The sequence below is a fragment of the Bos grunniens genome, chromosome 22, assembly GCF_055505025.1.
Source record: "Bos grunniens cultivar Pamir isolate PY7600 chromosome 22, Bosgru_T2T1.0, whole genome shotgun sequence".
In the NCBI taxonomy this organism is placed as follows: domain Eukaryota; kingdom Metazoa; phylum Chordata; class Mammalia; order Artiodactyla; family Bovidae; genus Bos; species Bos grunniens.
Window position 1 is genome coordinate 51820649 of NC_141186.1, and position 13233 is coordinate 51833881.

General features: G+C 64.1%; 1 protein-coding gene across 9 annotated transcripts in view; it reads left to right on the forward strand.

Annotated features, from left to right (window-relative positions):
* Positions 1-262: 262 nt before the first annotated feature.
* The window catches only part of PLXNB1 (plexin B1), a 28789-nt gene continuing 15818 nt past the window's right edge, over positions 263-13233 (forward strand). For 3 of the 9 annotated variants that reach the window (XM_086368120.1, XM_086368124.1, XM_086368127.1), the window contains exons 1-16: positions 263-399; positions 4761-4817; positions 5478-6590; positions 7550-7732; positions 8053-8181; positions 8308-8408; positions 8694-8826; positions 8989-9145; positions 9406-9514; positions 9604-9712; positions 10150-10830; positions 11023-11145; positions 11967-12089; positions 12479-12572; positions 12659-12831; positions 12982-13133. In XM_086368120.1, the coding sequence (XP_086224246.1) occupies positions 5484-6590; positions 7550-7732; positions 8053-8181; positions 8308-8408; positions 8694-8826; positions 8989-9145; positions 9406-9514; positions 9604-9712; positions 10150-10830; positions 11023-11145; positions 11967-12089; positions 12479-12572; positions 12659-12831; positions 12982-13133 (3374 nt within the window). In that variant the 5' untranslated portion in view covers positions 263-399; positions 4761-4817; positions 5478-5483. Of the gene's footprint in view, positions 400-925; positions 1038-1097; positions 1200-4760; positions 4818-5477; positions 6591-7549; positions 7733-8052; positions 8182-8307; positions 8409-8693; positions 8827-8988; positions 9150-9405; positions 9515-9603; positions 9713-10149; positions 10831-11022; positions 11146-11966; positions 12090-12478; positions 12573-12658; positions 12832-12981; positions 13134-13233 lie in introns of those variants that run through there. The other 6 variants (XM_086368122.1, XM_086368121.1, XM_086368128.1 and 3 more) reach the window with 6 other exon arrangements.

Here is a 13233-nt window from a genome sequence, read left to right on the forward strand (position 1 = left end):
TTTACGGGTGAGGGAGTCTGGACTTGCCCACGGCTTCTCAGCTTGGGGCGGGTCCAGGTACAGGTTTGGGAGGAAATGCGCCCTAGCTTGTGCACATTTGCAGCGGTGGGCCCTCCTCTCCCAGCCCGGCTAGGTGTGGCATCACCTCCACTTGACGGTGAGCAAACAAGCATGTGTGTTTGGGGGCCAGGGGTCAGGTTTCTTGGCTCAGTGATGGCGCAAACCCAGGCCCAACCCCAAAGCCAGAGCTCTTCCCGCACAGCCAGAGGTGGGGGCCGGAAGGAGAGCTTGGCCGTTTGAGAGTCCCAGGAGTAGGACCGGTGGGCAGAAACCAGGCGCCCCGGAGTTCAGGTAAAGAAAGTTGGAGGAGGATGACCACAGGAGCCAGGTACTGGACAGGTAAGACGGGCCCCGGAGAGCGGGGGTGGTGGTTGGTGGGGCAGGTGAGGGGCGTGGGTCCCACCGGGCGCTGGCAGGCAGGCAGGCGGAGGTCCGGTCGGAGCACCACCACACGTCGGGTTGGAGAGCGCGACCCCCATCCCCCAGCCCCCGCCGTCCGGCCCCTCCCGTGCCGGAGGGCCCCCAATTCCGGCTCCAGCGCGGCGCGCAGGTGAGGCCCGGCGGGGACTGGGCGGGGTGGGGCAGCCGGTCCCGCGGCTCGGCTCTGCGCGCTCCTCCCGCCGCCATCCGCGTTGCCTTGGCAACCGCCGGGGTGCAGCCCTTTCCCCTCCCCTCCCCCCACCGTCCGCCCCCCTAGCGAGCGAGGGGTCGAGTCCCCCGCCCTCGGCAAGTGCAGAGCCGGGAGGGCTGGAATGCGGGGTCCCGGGCGGCTCGGGGCCGCGCGCCCGGCTCTCCCGGCTGCTTCCGGCCTGGCCTGGGCGGCGGGCGGGGGGAGGGCGGCCCGGCGGGAGCGGGGGGGGGGAAGGAGCGGAGCCGGGCCCGGCCGACGCGGCTTTGTCTCCTTTGTTCCCGGCGGTGGCAGCGCCGCGGCGGGCGGGGCGGGCGGCGGGCGCAGTTTTCCGCCCCTCGGTCTCCGGGTAACAGCTGCGGCTCCGCCAGACCCACCTCCGGGGGGTGGCGGAGCGGGGGGGGGGGGGTGGCGAACAAGGGAGGGGGGAGGCCGCCGCGCGCGCAGATTCCGAACCCGGAGCGGCCGGCGCCCGCCTCGGCGCGCTCGTCCCGCGGGGCCCGGCCGGGTGGTGAGTGCGGGGCCCGGGGCCGGGCGGTGGGGCCGGGGCGACGCGTCCCCGGGGTGGACGGGCCTGGAGCCGCGATGCCGCCGGGCCGAGGCGGCCCGGGGTGAGTGGTGGGCGGCTTCGATCCTGAGAGTTGGGACTACACTTCTCCGCGCGAAGGGAAACTCTGGCGGCTCCGCCTGTAACGCGATTGGGAGACAGAGGAGGTGGAGCCGCTCCTCCGCGCCCCCTCCTCGCCGCCGCCGCCTCAGCCGGGGACCGGCCGGCCTCTTCCCCGCCCTCCAGGACCACTGGGGGGGTCCTTGCCCTGGTCAGGGAGGAGGGAGGAGGGTCGGGGAAGAGCAACAGGGAGGTCCAGGCTTCCCCTCCGCACTCGCAGCCCTTCCAGGCGGTACTCGGCGCGACTGACAAAGGCAGACTGGGATCCCCCTGCCACGCACCCCCAGAGGGGGAGCCCCCACCCCGCACCCAGATGGTGGGTGATTGATGAGCACTCGTTGAGTCCTCACTGGTAAATGGTGCCCCCCACCCCGCCCCTACCCCGGCTCAACACAGACAACAGGGCCGGCACTCTGCACTCTGATGCTGTCAATGAGTAACTTCTGGGTGCACCCTGGGAGCCCAGCGACAGGGCCGAAAGGAAAGGCCGGTTTCGCACCAATCCCTACGACTCCGGTGAAGAGGGCTGGGATATGAACACTCCCAGTTTCAAGGGCAGAGTTTATATGCCCTTTTGGTTGGCCAGGACAGCCCCAGGTCCAGGAGACTGTGCTTGTTCTTTGCAGGCAGAAGTTAGGCAGCCTTGGGCCCTGCTGAATCGGTCCAGAGATGGGGGGCCCAGAAGAGCTAGGCTTTGACTCTAGTTGGGGCTTGAGATGTTGGGGATGGAGAAGAGATCTTAGTTGTATAAGTTGGGGACTGGAGGCCCAGCTCCAAAGCACCCTTTTCAGTCTGCTCTGGCCTAGTCATTAAAAGTGGGGCTGACAACTGTGTCCTTCGAGAAGCCGAGTGGCTTGTAGCAGGTTGTGGGCTCCGTATCTCCCCTGCTGGCTGAGTTTTCTTGGCTGTGAAATGAGGGTTCTTTTCAATATTCAAGAAGCACCTGCTCAGTGCTAACGTCTGTCCCGCTTACTGGGGCCTCTGAATTAGAAGTCACATTCTCTGCCTTTAAGGAATTTCAGGATAGGAGCGTGGAACAGGGAGAAAAGTGGCCTTGGCTGGTGCCTCGCGTGCCAGGCACACACCATACCACGTTGAACGATCAGAGCAGTCCTGCCTCCCATTCTCCAGATGGGAAATCTGAGGCTCAGAGAGCCCAAGGCAGAGCTGCAATGTACACCAGGGCGGTGGCTGGGGATGCCCGCCGATCACACGTGGTGGGCTTCTCAGGAGCCTGGGGGACAGTGAGGGCTTCTCTGGGAGGTGATGGTTGGGCACCTCATGTAATAGGGAGTGAGCGTGGAGGAGTGTGATGAGCAGTCTGCAGTTCGGCCTGGCAGGAACGAAGAGCATGTGTGGGGGAGCCCTGGCAAGGATCCCACAGGAGAGCGTGTGGATGGGAGGGGCTTGACCTTTATCCTCCAGGCCCCGGGGGGTGCCTCCAAAGATGCTGGAGAGAGGGACATCCTCAGATTCTGCTTAAAGTCCCCCTGAGGTGGGAGGAGGTGCACCGGAGGGGCCAGAGGCTGTCTGTGGCCGATAGGAGAAAAATGTCACCACCCTTCTTTTCTTCCCACCCGTGGTATGTGGGGAAGGGCGAGGGTGGCTCAGCCCCGTGGCAGTGATTGAAGAAGGCTGACACTTTTCCCAGCGGGGGTCAGCCTCCAGCCTGCGATGTGACTTTGCCAGAAGCTGTTTGGGTCCTGCCCATTGGCTTCCTGTGGGCCACTCGACTCGGTTGTGATTTTACATGTAGGGAGTGCCTTGGTGGCTGCCCCTTGAGGGTTGGAGAACTCTGGCATGAAGTCCGCGCTGAGCAAATGTTTGTAAGCGAACCGTGGGGGAGACCCTCTGCCCAAGGCACGTCCCTGGGAGGGAGGCGGTGGGAGGGGCCGAGCAGTAGCTGAGTGTAGCAGCCAGCCTTTGCCCATCCTCAGGCAGACCCCATCTTCCCGGGGTAAGAAACTTTCCCCACCGTGCCTCGGGCACAAGGTGGGGGGCTCCTGAGAAGCCTGGCCTTGCCATAGTCCTGGGCTTCTTGCCGGGTTCACGACTCTCCCTGCCGCCCCCCTCCCCCTGCCCCCTCGGTGGCAAACAGTGGCTGCCTTGTTCCCGCTCCCATAGAGCTGCCCTGTTCTCTGCACACTAAAAATGGAAACCCCCAAGCTATTTTGGGAGCAGTGCCCAGCCGGGCTGTGGCCACAGCTCCTCGCTGGACCTTCCTCCGAGCCTTACGCCCAGCCCTGCTCCCTCTGGGCCAGCCTCAGGAGCACCCAGCTAGGGGGGCCTCGGCTGGGAGGAGCCAACCTGGACCCTGGGAAGCTCTCGGAGGAGCACTGTGCACCGGCAGACTGGCAGCTGGGTGGCAGGAGGGGCTGGGCCATGTGGCCTGGACACAAACAAGCAGGGAGAACATCTCACAGCTTGGGATGCGCTGCCGGTCCCCAGTGCTTTACCCACCCTGGTGCTCCAGGCTGGAGACCAGCCAGGTTTTAGCAAGGTGGTGTCATGGTTTCCTGGTCTCCCCAGGCTTCAGGTGGAGTCTGCAGGGAGGGGGTCTGTGAGGACAGCAGGCCCTCAAGGTCTGGGAAGGTTCAGGGGATGTGGGGTACTCGTCTGGTGACTTCCTCTAGGACCACCCCCCTGCCCCCTCCACCTCCCCCTCTGCTCTGACCTGCAGGAGAGGAAATAGCAAGAGATGATGGCCTGGCTTCCAGAGCCCTTGAGGACTTAGGGCTCGAACCAGGGAAGTGTGTGTGAGTCTGTGTGTGTGGGGTCAGGATGTGGGTGGTGGTGTGTATGTCTTGGGTGGGTGGGTGGGTAAGTGTGTTTGTGTGGGATGTGCTTCCGGGTATGTGTCTCTGGCTCGTATGTACAGGCAGTGTGTGCATGCATCTAGGTGTGTGCTCACACCCATGTGTTTGGGTGTTGGTGTGTGCATGCAGGGTGGGTGGTGTGTATACTTCTTGGTGTGTGCGAGCATGAGTGTGCTCATGTGCTGGTGGCAGCCTGGGGCAAGGCTTGGCCTGGGCCTGTGGGCAGGGCATGTACCTGGGTGCCCTGAGAGGGCAGAGTTTGGGCAGAGGGCAAGGATGGGAGATGCTGAGGGCGGGCTGTAGGGGGGATAAGGCCAAAGTGGGGGCCAGACTGGGCCCACCGGCCACTCAACTCCTCCATAGCTGCCCTTTCCCAGGCCCTGAGGATGCCTGGTTCCGCTGCCCTCCCCCTCCATGGGCTCCGAGGAGGCGTCCCCTGTGGAATGTGTTTGGTGGCTGAGGGCCAGGCTGGGCCCAGCTCCACTAGCAGAACGGGCAGCGGGGAGGGGTACCTTTGTGCTGCCTCTGTGGTGGGGGGCCCATGTTCCTGCCGCCCAGCCCCCAGCTCCATGCTCTGCTCTCTCCCCAGCTAGGTGACTCCCGCTCAGGGCATGCCGTTGTCTCCTGATCCAGCCGGCCCTGCCAGGTGAGCCTGGCCTCACACCCAAGTGTGGGACTCCCACCTCTCTTAGGGGCTCTACAAGCTGGGGTCCAGCCGTTTAGGCCCTGTCCATGGCAGCCTTGACCCTCTCATCTCTCCGGTCTGTTGGTTTTCTGCTTATCACCCTTCTGGATTCCTAGCCTGAAAGGCCCTTCACCCACTTCTTGCCCTGCCCTAACATGCAGGTGGCCCATGGGATCTCGCCCTCTCGTTTCCTGCCCAGGAAACCGACATCCATGCAGAGGGGCGTTCTGGGTCCCTTCTTCCCATTCCCTGGCTCTCCTGCCCCTTCCAGGCCCTGGTCCCCAGGAGCAGGATGTTTCCCGCATCTCTGCCTCTCTAGCCCCTCACCCTTGGACCCTGTGTTGACAATGGGCAGTCTAGGTGTGGGGTGGGGGCTGCCGGTCTCCTGAGAGAGTGATACTTACAGAGAACAGGCAGTGGTGACGTTCCCAGGACAGCGTCTGCTGAGCCCTTGCAAATGTGTGGTCCTGTGGTCCTCGTAAGCGCGGTGCCATCTCAGCCTGGTTCTCGCTGTCTTGGGAGGGGCATCTTGGCAGTGTCACAGCCCTGTTTCTCACCAGTGGTCCCATGGGGCTCAGGTGGCCGCCCGAGCCCTGCTCACGCTCTCTGTCTCCCTGCCAGGTGACCATGCCTGCCCTTGGCCTAGCTCTCCTCCAGGCGCTCTTGGCCGGATGGGTCCTCGGCCTCCAACCCCCGCCACCGACGGCTTTCACTCCCAACGGTACGCGTCTGCAGCACCTGGCTCGAGACCCCACCTCAGGCACCCTCTACCTCGGAGCCACCAACTTCTTATTCCAGCTGAGCCCGGAACTGCAGCTGGAGGCCACTGTGTCCACTGGCCCTGTGCTGGACAGCAGGGACTGTCTGCCCCCTGTGATGCCTGACGAGTGCCCCCAGGCGCAGCCCACCAGCAACCTGAACCAGCTGCTCCTGGTGAGCCCGGGGGCCCTGGTGGTGTGCGGCAGCGTACACCAGGGGGTCTGTGAGCAGAGGCGCCTGGGGCAGCTCGGGCAGCTGCTGCTGCGGCCGGAGCGGCCCGGGGACACCCAGTATGTGGCCGCCAACGACCCCACCGTCAGCACGGTGGGACTGGTGGCCCAGGGCCCGTCTGGGGAGCCCCTCCTGTTTGTGGGGCGAGGCTACACCAGCCGAGGCGTAGGGGGCGGCATCCCGCCCATCACCACCCGGGCCTTACAGCCCCCGGACCCCCAGGCCGCCTTCTCTTATGAGGAGACGGCCAAGCTCGCCGTGGGCCGCCTCTCGGAGTACAGCCATCACTTCGTGAGCGCCTTCGCGCGCGGGGCCAGTGCCTACTTCCTGTTCCTTCGGCGGGACCTGCAGGCTCAGTCTCGAGCCTTCCGCGCCTACGTGTCCCGCGTGTGCCTCCGGGATCAGCACTACTACTCCTACGTGGAGCTGCCCCTGGCCTGTCAGGGGGGCCGCTACGGGCTCATCCAGGCTGCGGCAGTGGCCGCGTCCGCGGACGTGGCCCAGGGCGAGGTGCTCTTCGTGGCCTTCTCCTCCGCGGCTCCCCCCAGCGTGGGCCGGCCCCCATCGGCAGCTGCCGGGACTACTGGCGCATCGGCGCTCTGTGCCTTCCCCCTGGATGAGGTGGATCGCCTTGCTAATCGCACCCGCGATGCCTGCTACACCCAGGAGGGCCGCGCTGAGGATGGGGCGGAGGTGGCCTACATCGAGTATGATGTCAACTCCGACTGTGCTCAGCTGCCTGTGGTAAGTCCTGGCACTGGCCAGCCCTTCCCTGTCTCTGAGGCCACTGGGCAGGCATTTACTGGTCAGGTCAGCGGATGTTTAGTGATTCCTTTGTGTCTGGGCGATGGAGGGATACCTTATAGGAAGAGTGGCATACAGGAGGAACAGACAGCCAGCTGTGCAGGGCTATGCTTGGATCTGGCACCGAAGGGATGGCATTTGTGTAGTGGACTGAGAGGGTGTTTGAGGGTCTAGGGTACCGGGCAGGGACCCAGAATGTGGCAAGGCTGGACTCTATTGTTTAAAGTTTCTTGAGAGGCAAGTGAGGTTCAGGCTTGGTGAGACTTGTTTGGCCCTCGTCTCAGGATGGGCGAACACTTCCCAAGTGGCATTAGTGGTAAAGAATCCGCCTGCCAATGCAGGAGACATTAGAGATGCAGGGTCAGTCCTTGGGTGGGGAAGATGTCCTGGAGGAGGTATGGCAACCCACTCCAGTATTCTTGCCTGGGAAGTTCCATGGACAGAGGAGCCTGGCGGATTACAGTCCATGGGGTCGCAAAGAGAAGGACCTGACTGAAGCGACTTAGCACACATGCAGGTTGGACGAAAAGGGTAGAAGCTGCATATAGGGAGACTGACCCAGTGAGAGATGGGAGGGGACCCAGGTTAGTGGACGTGGAGAGAAGGATGCAGGCTGGAAGAAGTTTTGGAAGAATGGTCCAGGGCAAGGCTTGTGCATGAACTGGAGGAAGCAGCTCCCAGGCCAGGGATGGGAGAAAGTGGGGCCCCCAGACATGTGGGGATCACAGGAGGCGATGGAGCTGCTGCAGACTGTGGATGGAAGCCACTGAGGCAGGACCAAGGATGCGGCTATGGGAGAGCCAAGTACTGGCAGAGATGCTGGGAGAGGGGATGGGGTTGTTTAGGGAGGATGGAGGGGATCTGGGGAGGGCTTAACTTGGGCTTCTGGCTGTCTGCAGGACACCCTGGATGCGTATCCCTGTGGCTCAGACCACACGCCCAGCCCCATGGCCAGCCGTGTCCCCCTGGAAGCCACGCCGGTTCTGGAGTGGCCGGGGGTCCAGCTAACAGCTGTGGCAATCACTGTGGAAGATGGACATACCATTGCTTTCCTGGGCGACAGTCAAGGGCAGCTGCATAGGGTGAGTCCACAGGAGGTACTGGGCCCTGCCACAGAACTGGAAGGGATGGGCTGCTGGGGACCCAGCCTGGACAGAGCTATGCCTAGAACCCCCTGGGGCTGCGACGTGAGATCTATGTATCTCTGGCCCCAGGCTGGGGGAGATGACCTGTGTTCCTTTTTCTGGGGCCGGATGGCATTTACCCGTGATACCCCCACTCCCACCCCGGGGCTGGGTGGTAATGACCTGTACTGCCTAGGAGGAAATTCTACCTGTAAATTGCTTTACTGGGGCGAGCAGGGTGGGCCTTGGGCCTCAGACCCTGTGGTCTCTGATCTCAGGTCTACTTGGGCCCAGGGAGCGATGGCCACCCGTACTTCACCCAGATCGTCCAGCAGGGGTCTGCGGTGAGCAGAGACCTCATCTTTGATGGGGCCTTCAAGCACCTGTATGTCATGACCCAGAGCACGGTGAGTGCCAGGCGCCCCCAGGGAGGGCATGGCAGCTGGGAGGACCCTTGAGGGAACCAGGGCCCTGTATGTGGGTGAGCTGCCGGCACTTGGATCGCTGGCCTCAAATCTTCTTTGCTGCTATAGCTTCTCAAGGTTCCCGTGGCCTCCTGTGCTCAGCACCTGGACTGTGTGTCCTGCCTGGCTCACAGGGACCCATACTGTGGGTGGTGTGTGCTCCTCGGCAGGTCAGTGCCTGCCCCCCCCCGCCATCATCCCCACCCCACCCCCAGCCTCCTGCCCGCAATGCTCCTACCCACTTGCCCTGTCTCCAGGGTTCCCAGTCCTTGGCCCTTGACTTTCCACCTTTGACCCCTGGATGTGCCAGTCTCACCCTCCACCCTGACTTGCCAGGCATGTCATGGCCCCTTTGAGGATCTTGCCCAGGTCCCTAGGATTGCATGTGTCCCTGCCCCGTGAACTGCCAGTGGTCCCCTGAGGGTCACAGGTGGACACTGGTCCTTCTCGTCCAGGTGCAGTCGCCGTTCCGAGTGCTCTCGGGGCCGGGGCTCAGAGCGGTGGCTGTGGAGCTTCCAGCCTGAGCTGGGATGTCTGCGTGTGGCAGCCTTGAGTCCTGCCAACATCAGCCGTGAGGAGAGGAGGGAGGTGAAGACCAGAGCAGGCGGGGCCCTGTTACTAACCCAGGCTGGGAGGGGTGCTTGTGACTCCTGGGGGCCAGCGGCCACAGGTGCCTGCCCACACTGGGTACCTGTACACGGAGCCTGATCTGCCCGGGGGCTCCAATGGTGTCCCGGCCTCTCTTGGCAGGTTTTCTTGTCGGTACCTGACCTGCCCCCACTGTGGCCAGGGGAGTCTTACTCCTGCCACTTCGGGGAATCCCAGAGTCCTGCCCTGCTGACCAATTCTGGGGTCATGTGCCCCTCCCCGGACCCTAGCGAGGCCCCAGAGCTGCCAAGAGGAGCCGGTGGGTGAGAGAAGGAGCCCCGCCATCTTCCCAATTTGCTCCAAGGGGTGTGATAGGGATGAGGTGTGAATGTAGGCAAAGAACGCTAAAGCGGTGCCTTTCTCTGCGTCCTCCGTCTGCTCCCGGGTCCCCTCAAGTCCCTCTTTCCTACCCTGTGGACTGTGTTCCTGACCTTTGGAGTGCTGATCCCAAACCCGGTGTGGTCTCGGGGTCCGGGTGCCCCTCCCCTGTTCTCAGCCCAGCCCCTCCCCTCTCTGCAGACCACGTGTCCGTGAGCATGGAGCTCAGGTTTGGCGCCGTCGTGATCGCCGAGGCTGCCCTCTCCTTCTATGACTGCGTGGCCATCACCTTGCTCCGCCCGTCAGCACCGTGAGTTCTTCACCCCGACCCCTGGTGCTCCCCCCAACCCTGGGCTGCCCCGTGGCGCCCCCATGCCCCCATGACTGTGCTCTGTGCAGGTGCCAGGCCTGCGTGAGCAGCCGCTGGGGGTGTAACTGGTGTGTCTGGCAGCACCTCTGCACACACAAGGCCTCGTGTGATGCCGGGCCCACAGTGGTCGGCCGACAGGTGAGCCCATCGCCTTGCTGGGTCCGGGAGGGAGGGCGGGGTGGGGCATGGGGGTCCCCGTCGTGAGGGTTTCTCTGGTGGCCTGGGCTCTGTGTGTCTGCCTGCCCAAGTGCTCCGTTACGAGCACCTGAGCTGCCGTGTGGGACCTGCTCCCTGGAGGATGGCTGTCAGCATCCCACCTGTTTCGGGAGAGGCTGTTAGTGGCTGAGAGGCAGGAGAGGTCTGGGCATTGCGCCCCACCTTGGCACAGATGCCCCAGAGCCTGCCCCCTGCCCCCTCCCATCCCCTCTGGAGAATTAATGGGCTGTTTTTGTCTCTCTTCTCCTTGGTCTCCTTTCCTTTTAACATACCCTTTGCCTGCCTGCCGCCTGCTCCCGCGCCTGCCTGCTGAGTGGCCCTTCCTGTCCCTTCCTGTCCCTCTCTGCCTCCCCCTCCAGAGCCCACTTCTCTCCCCGGCCCCTCCTGCCCGAGATGCACCCACCTCCTTCCCACCCACAGCCCCCCAGGCCATGGTCACTCCCACTCCTGACACCCTGCCTGTGGACACTCCTTCCATAGCTTCCGATGTCCCCCCTGGGGCCAGGCCTTCCCCGCTCAGCCCCTGGGTGCCATGGGCAGGAACTGACCCCACCCCTGCCTCGGCTCCCACGGAGTCGCCTCTCCCCAGGGACCCTCCTCCTGCCCCCTCCAGCCCCCAGAGCACACCTGGCCCCACCGTGCCCGCCCCCTCGGCCTTAGGACCCCTGGCCACCCCTGAGGACCTGCTGGCCTCACACCCACCACCCTCTGAGGCAGCGGCCCTGCCTCCCGCCCCTGTGGAGCCTGGCCCCGAGGCCCTCCCCTCCGTGGGCCCCCAGGACCACCCCCCTGGCTCTGCCCCCGCCACCACTTTCCCAGGGGCCGCTGGCTCCACGAAGCCCGCTCTGGACTGGCTCATGAGAGAAGGCGGCGAGCTGCCCGAGGCGGACGAGTGGACGGGGGGTGATATGCCCGCCTTCTCCACTTCCAGCCTCCTCTCAGGTGATGGAGACTCCGCTGAGCACGAGGGCCCTCCCGCCCCGCTCATCCTCCTGTCCAGCCTGGACTACCAGTACGACACCCCTGGGCTCGGGGAGCTGGTGAGACCCGGCCCAGGAAGGGGGCCTCAGGGGAGGGGATGGGGGCCCACCTCATGATTCTGCCGGCGAGGGATGGGGCGGACAGTGGGGTGCGCCACCTTGCGCTGCCCGGGCCCCCTGGGGTTTTGCCTGGGGAGGGGGCGCTGTGACGGCGGGTGGGTGCCATAGACTGCCTTGCGCTTGGGGCTGCAGGAGGAAGCGACCTGGGGGGCAGCCTCCTGCCCTTGTGTGGAGAGCGTGCAGGGCTCCAGCCTGATGCCCGTCCACGTGCGGCGAGAAGTGCGACTGCTGGGCCGGAACCTGCGCCTCTTCCAGGTGTGTGTGGCCCGTGTGCGGGTGTCGCCATGGCCTCCTTTCTGTGTGTGTGTGAGTTGCTCAGTCGTGGCTGACTCTTTGCAGCCCTCCACCCTCCTCTGTCCATGGAATTTCCCAGACGAGAATACTGGAGTGGGTTGCCATTTCCTTCTCCAGGGGATCTTCCCCACCCAGGGATTGAACCTAGGTCTATGGCGTTGCAGTCAGATTCTTTTTTTTTTGTTTGTTTGGAAAGGTTTACTGTGCTTGGAGGGGAAAGGTTCAGTTCTTCTTGGCTATTGCGTTCCTCATGGTGGCTGGGACGTCGCTCAGCTCCTCTCTTCATCTTAGCATGGATGCGTGTCCCCACCCTTTTCTTGATCAACTTGAGGGCCCGCTTGTCCTTGGAGACCGCGAGCAGCTCCCTGGCCCGCCGCTCATGAGGGGCGAAGCCACACACCTCCCGGTTTGTGTTCCGCACGAACTTGGTGTGTTTGGTGAGGTGCCTGCGGCGGCGGCGGTGGCGTGCCTCAGCTTGCTCACGTCCTTGGCCGCCTTGTGACCTTGTTGAGGCCCACGGCCCGGGGTAGCGCAGAGCCTTGGCTGTTGTTCTTCACTGGCTGTCGTGGCAGAAGTGCAGGCAGATTCTTTACTGCCTAAGCCACCAGAGGAGGAAGCAGTGGCCTCCTTGGCTGTCAGCGAACTAGACACAAGTCCCGGCGAGGAGGGGAGAGCGTGACCTCAGGCCTCGATCCCAGCCCAGGGACTGTGCTGGGGGCCCCGCAGAGCTCACCAGGCCCAGCTCCTGAAGCTGCCCCCGCCGCCATGTCCTCTGCCCCCAGGACAGCCCAGGAGAGCACGAGTGTGTGATGGAGCTGGAGGGTCGGGAGGTGGTGGTTGAGGCCCGGGTCGAGTGTGAGCCGCCTCCAGATACCCGGTGCCACATCACGTGTCGGCCGTACCAGGTACACCCCCGAGTCCTGGGCACTGGCTGCAGGCTGGCCGCAGGGCGGCGACTGAGCTCGCTGGCTGCGCCATGCTCATCCCAGCTCACTCTCTGACCATGTGACCCCAAGGGAGTCCTGTACCCCAGTTCTGATCTCTAACCCTGTGCTCGAGGGTTCTTCTCTGACCTCTGACCCTGTGCCCAGGAGTCCTACTCTGATCTCTGACCCTGTGCCCCAGGGGTTCTGCTCTGACCCTGTGCCCCGGGGGATACTGTACCCCATCTCTGACTTGCGGCTTTGTGTTCCCACAAAGGGAACACACACTTTGGTCCTTTCTCTGACCACCCTCTCCCCAGGCCCAGTGGTTCCCCTGAGCCCGGGCACTGACCCCACTCCCGTTTCTCCAGCTCAGCTATGAGGCTCTGCAGCCAGAGCTCCGCGTGGGGCTGTTCCTGCGCCGGGCCGGCCGTCTGCGTGTGGACAGCGTGGATGGGCTGCACGGTGAGCCGCCTGGGGCTGCGGGGACTGGCTGGAGGCAACAGGGCTGTTCCCGGCCTGCCTGTCACTCTCGTCTCTCCACCCCGCAGTGGTGCTTTATGACTGTTCCGTGGGCCACGAGGACTGTAGCCGCTGCCAAACCGCCCTGCCCCAGTACGGCTGCGTGTGGTGCAAGGGGGAGCATCCTCAGTGCATGGCCCAGGAGGCCTGTGGCGAGGCTGAGGCTGTGGTCACCCAGTGCCCAGCACCCGTCATCCACTCGGTGAGTTGAAACACTGGCGCATCCCTTCAAGAGTGGGGGTGTGCTGCTGTGGGTTCAGGGGGCAGAGAGGTGGAAGAGGCTGGGCTGTCTCTTGTCTCTCCAGGCTGGTCACCAGGTGCACAGAGGTGACCAGTCCCTGCCCTGGAACAGGTGGAGCCACTGACTGGGCCTGTAGATGGCGGCACCCGGGTCACCATCAGGGGCTCCAACCTGGGCCAGCACGTGCAGGATGTGCAGGACACGGTCAGAGTGGCTGGAGTGCCCTGTGCTGTGGACGCCCAGGAGTATGAGGTGTCCAGCAGGTGAGTGGGCTGCACCGAGAGGAGCAGGGGACACCCCGTGGGCTCCATGGCTGGCTTTCCGGCTGAGTGCCGTCCACCTGCGGCTCGTCTGCGCACCCCT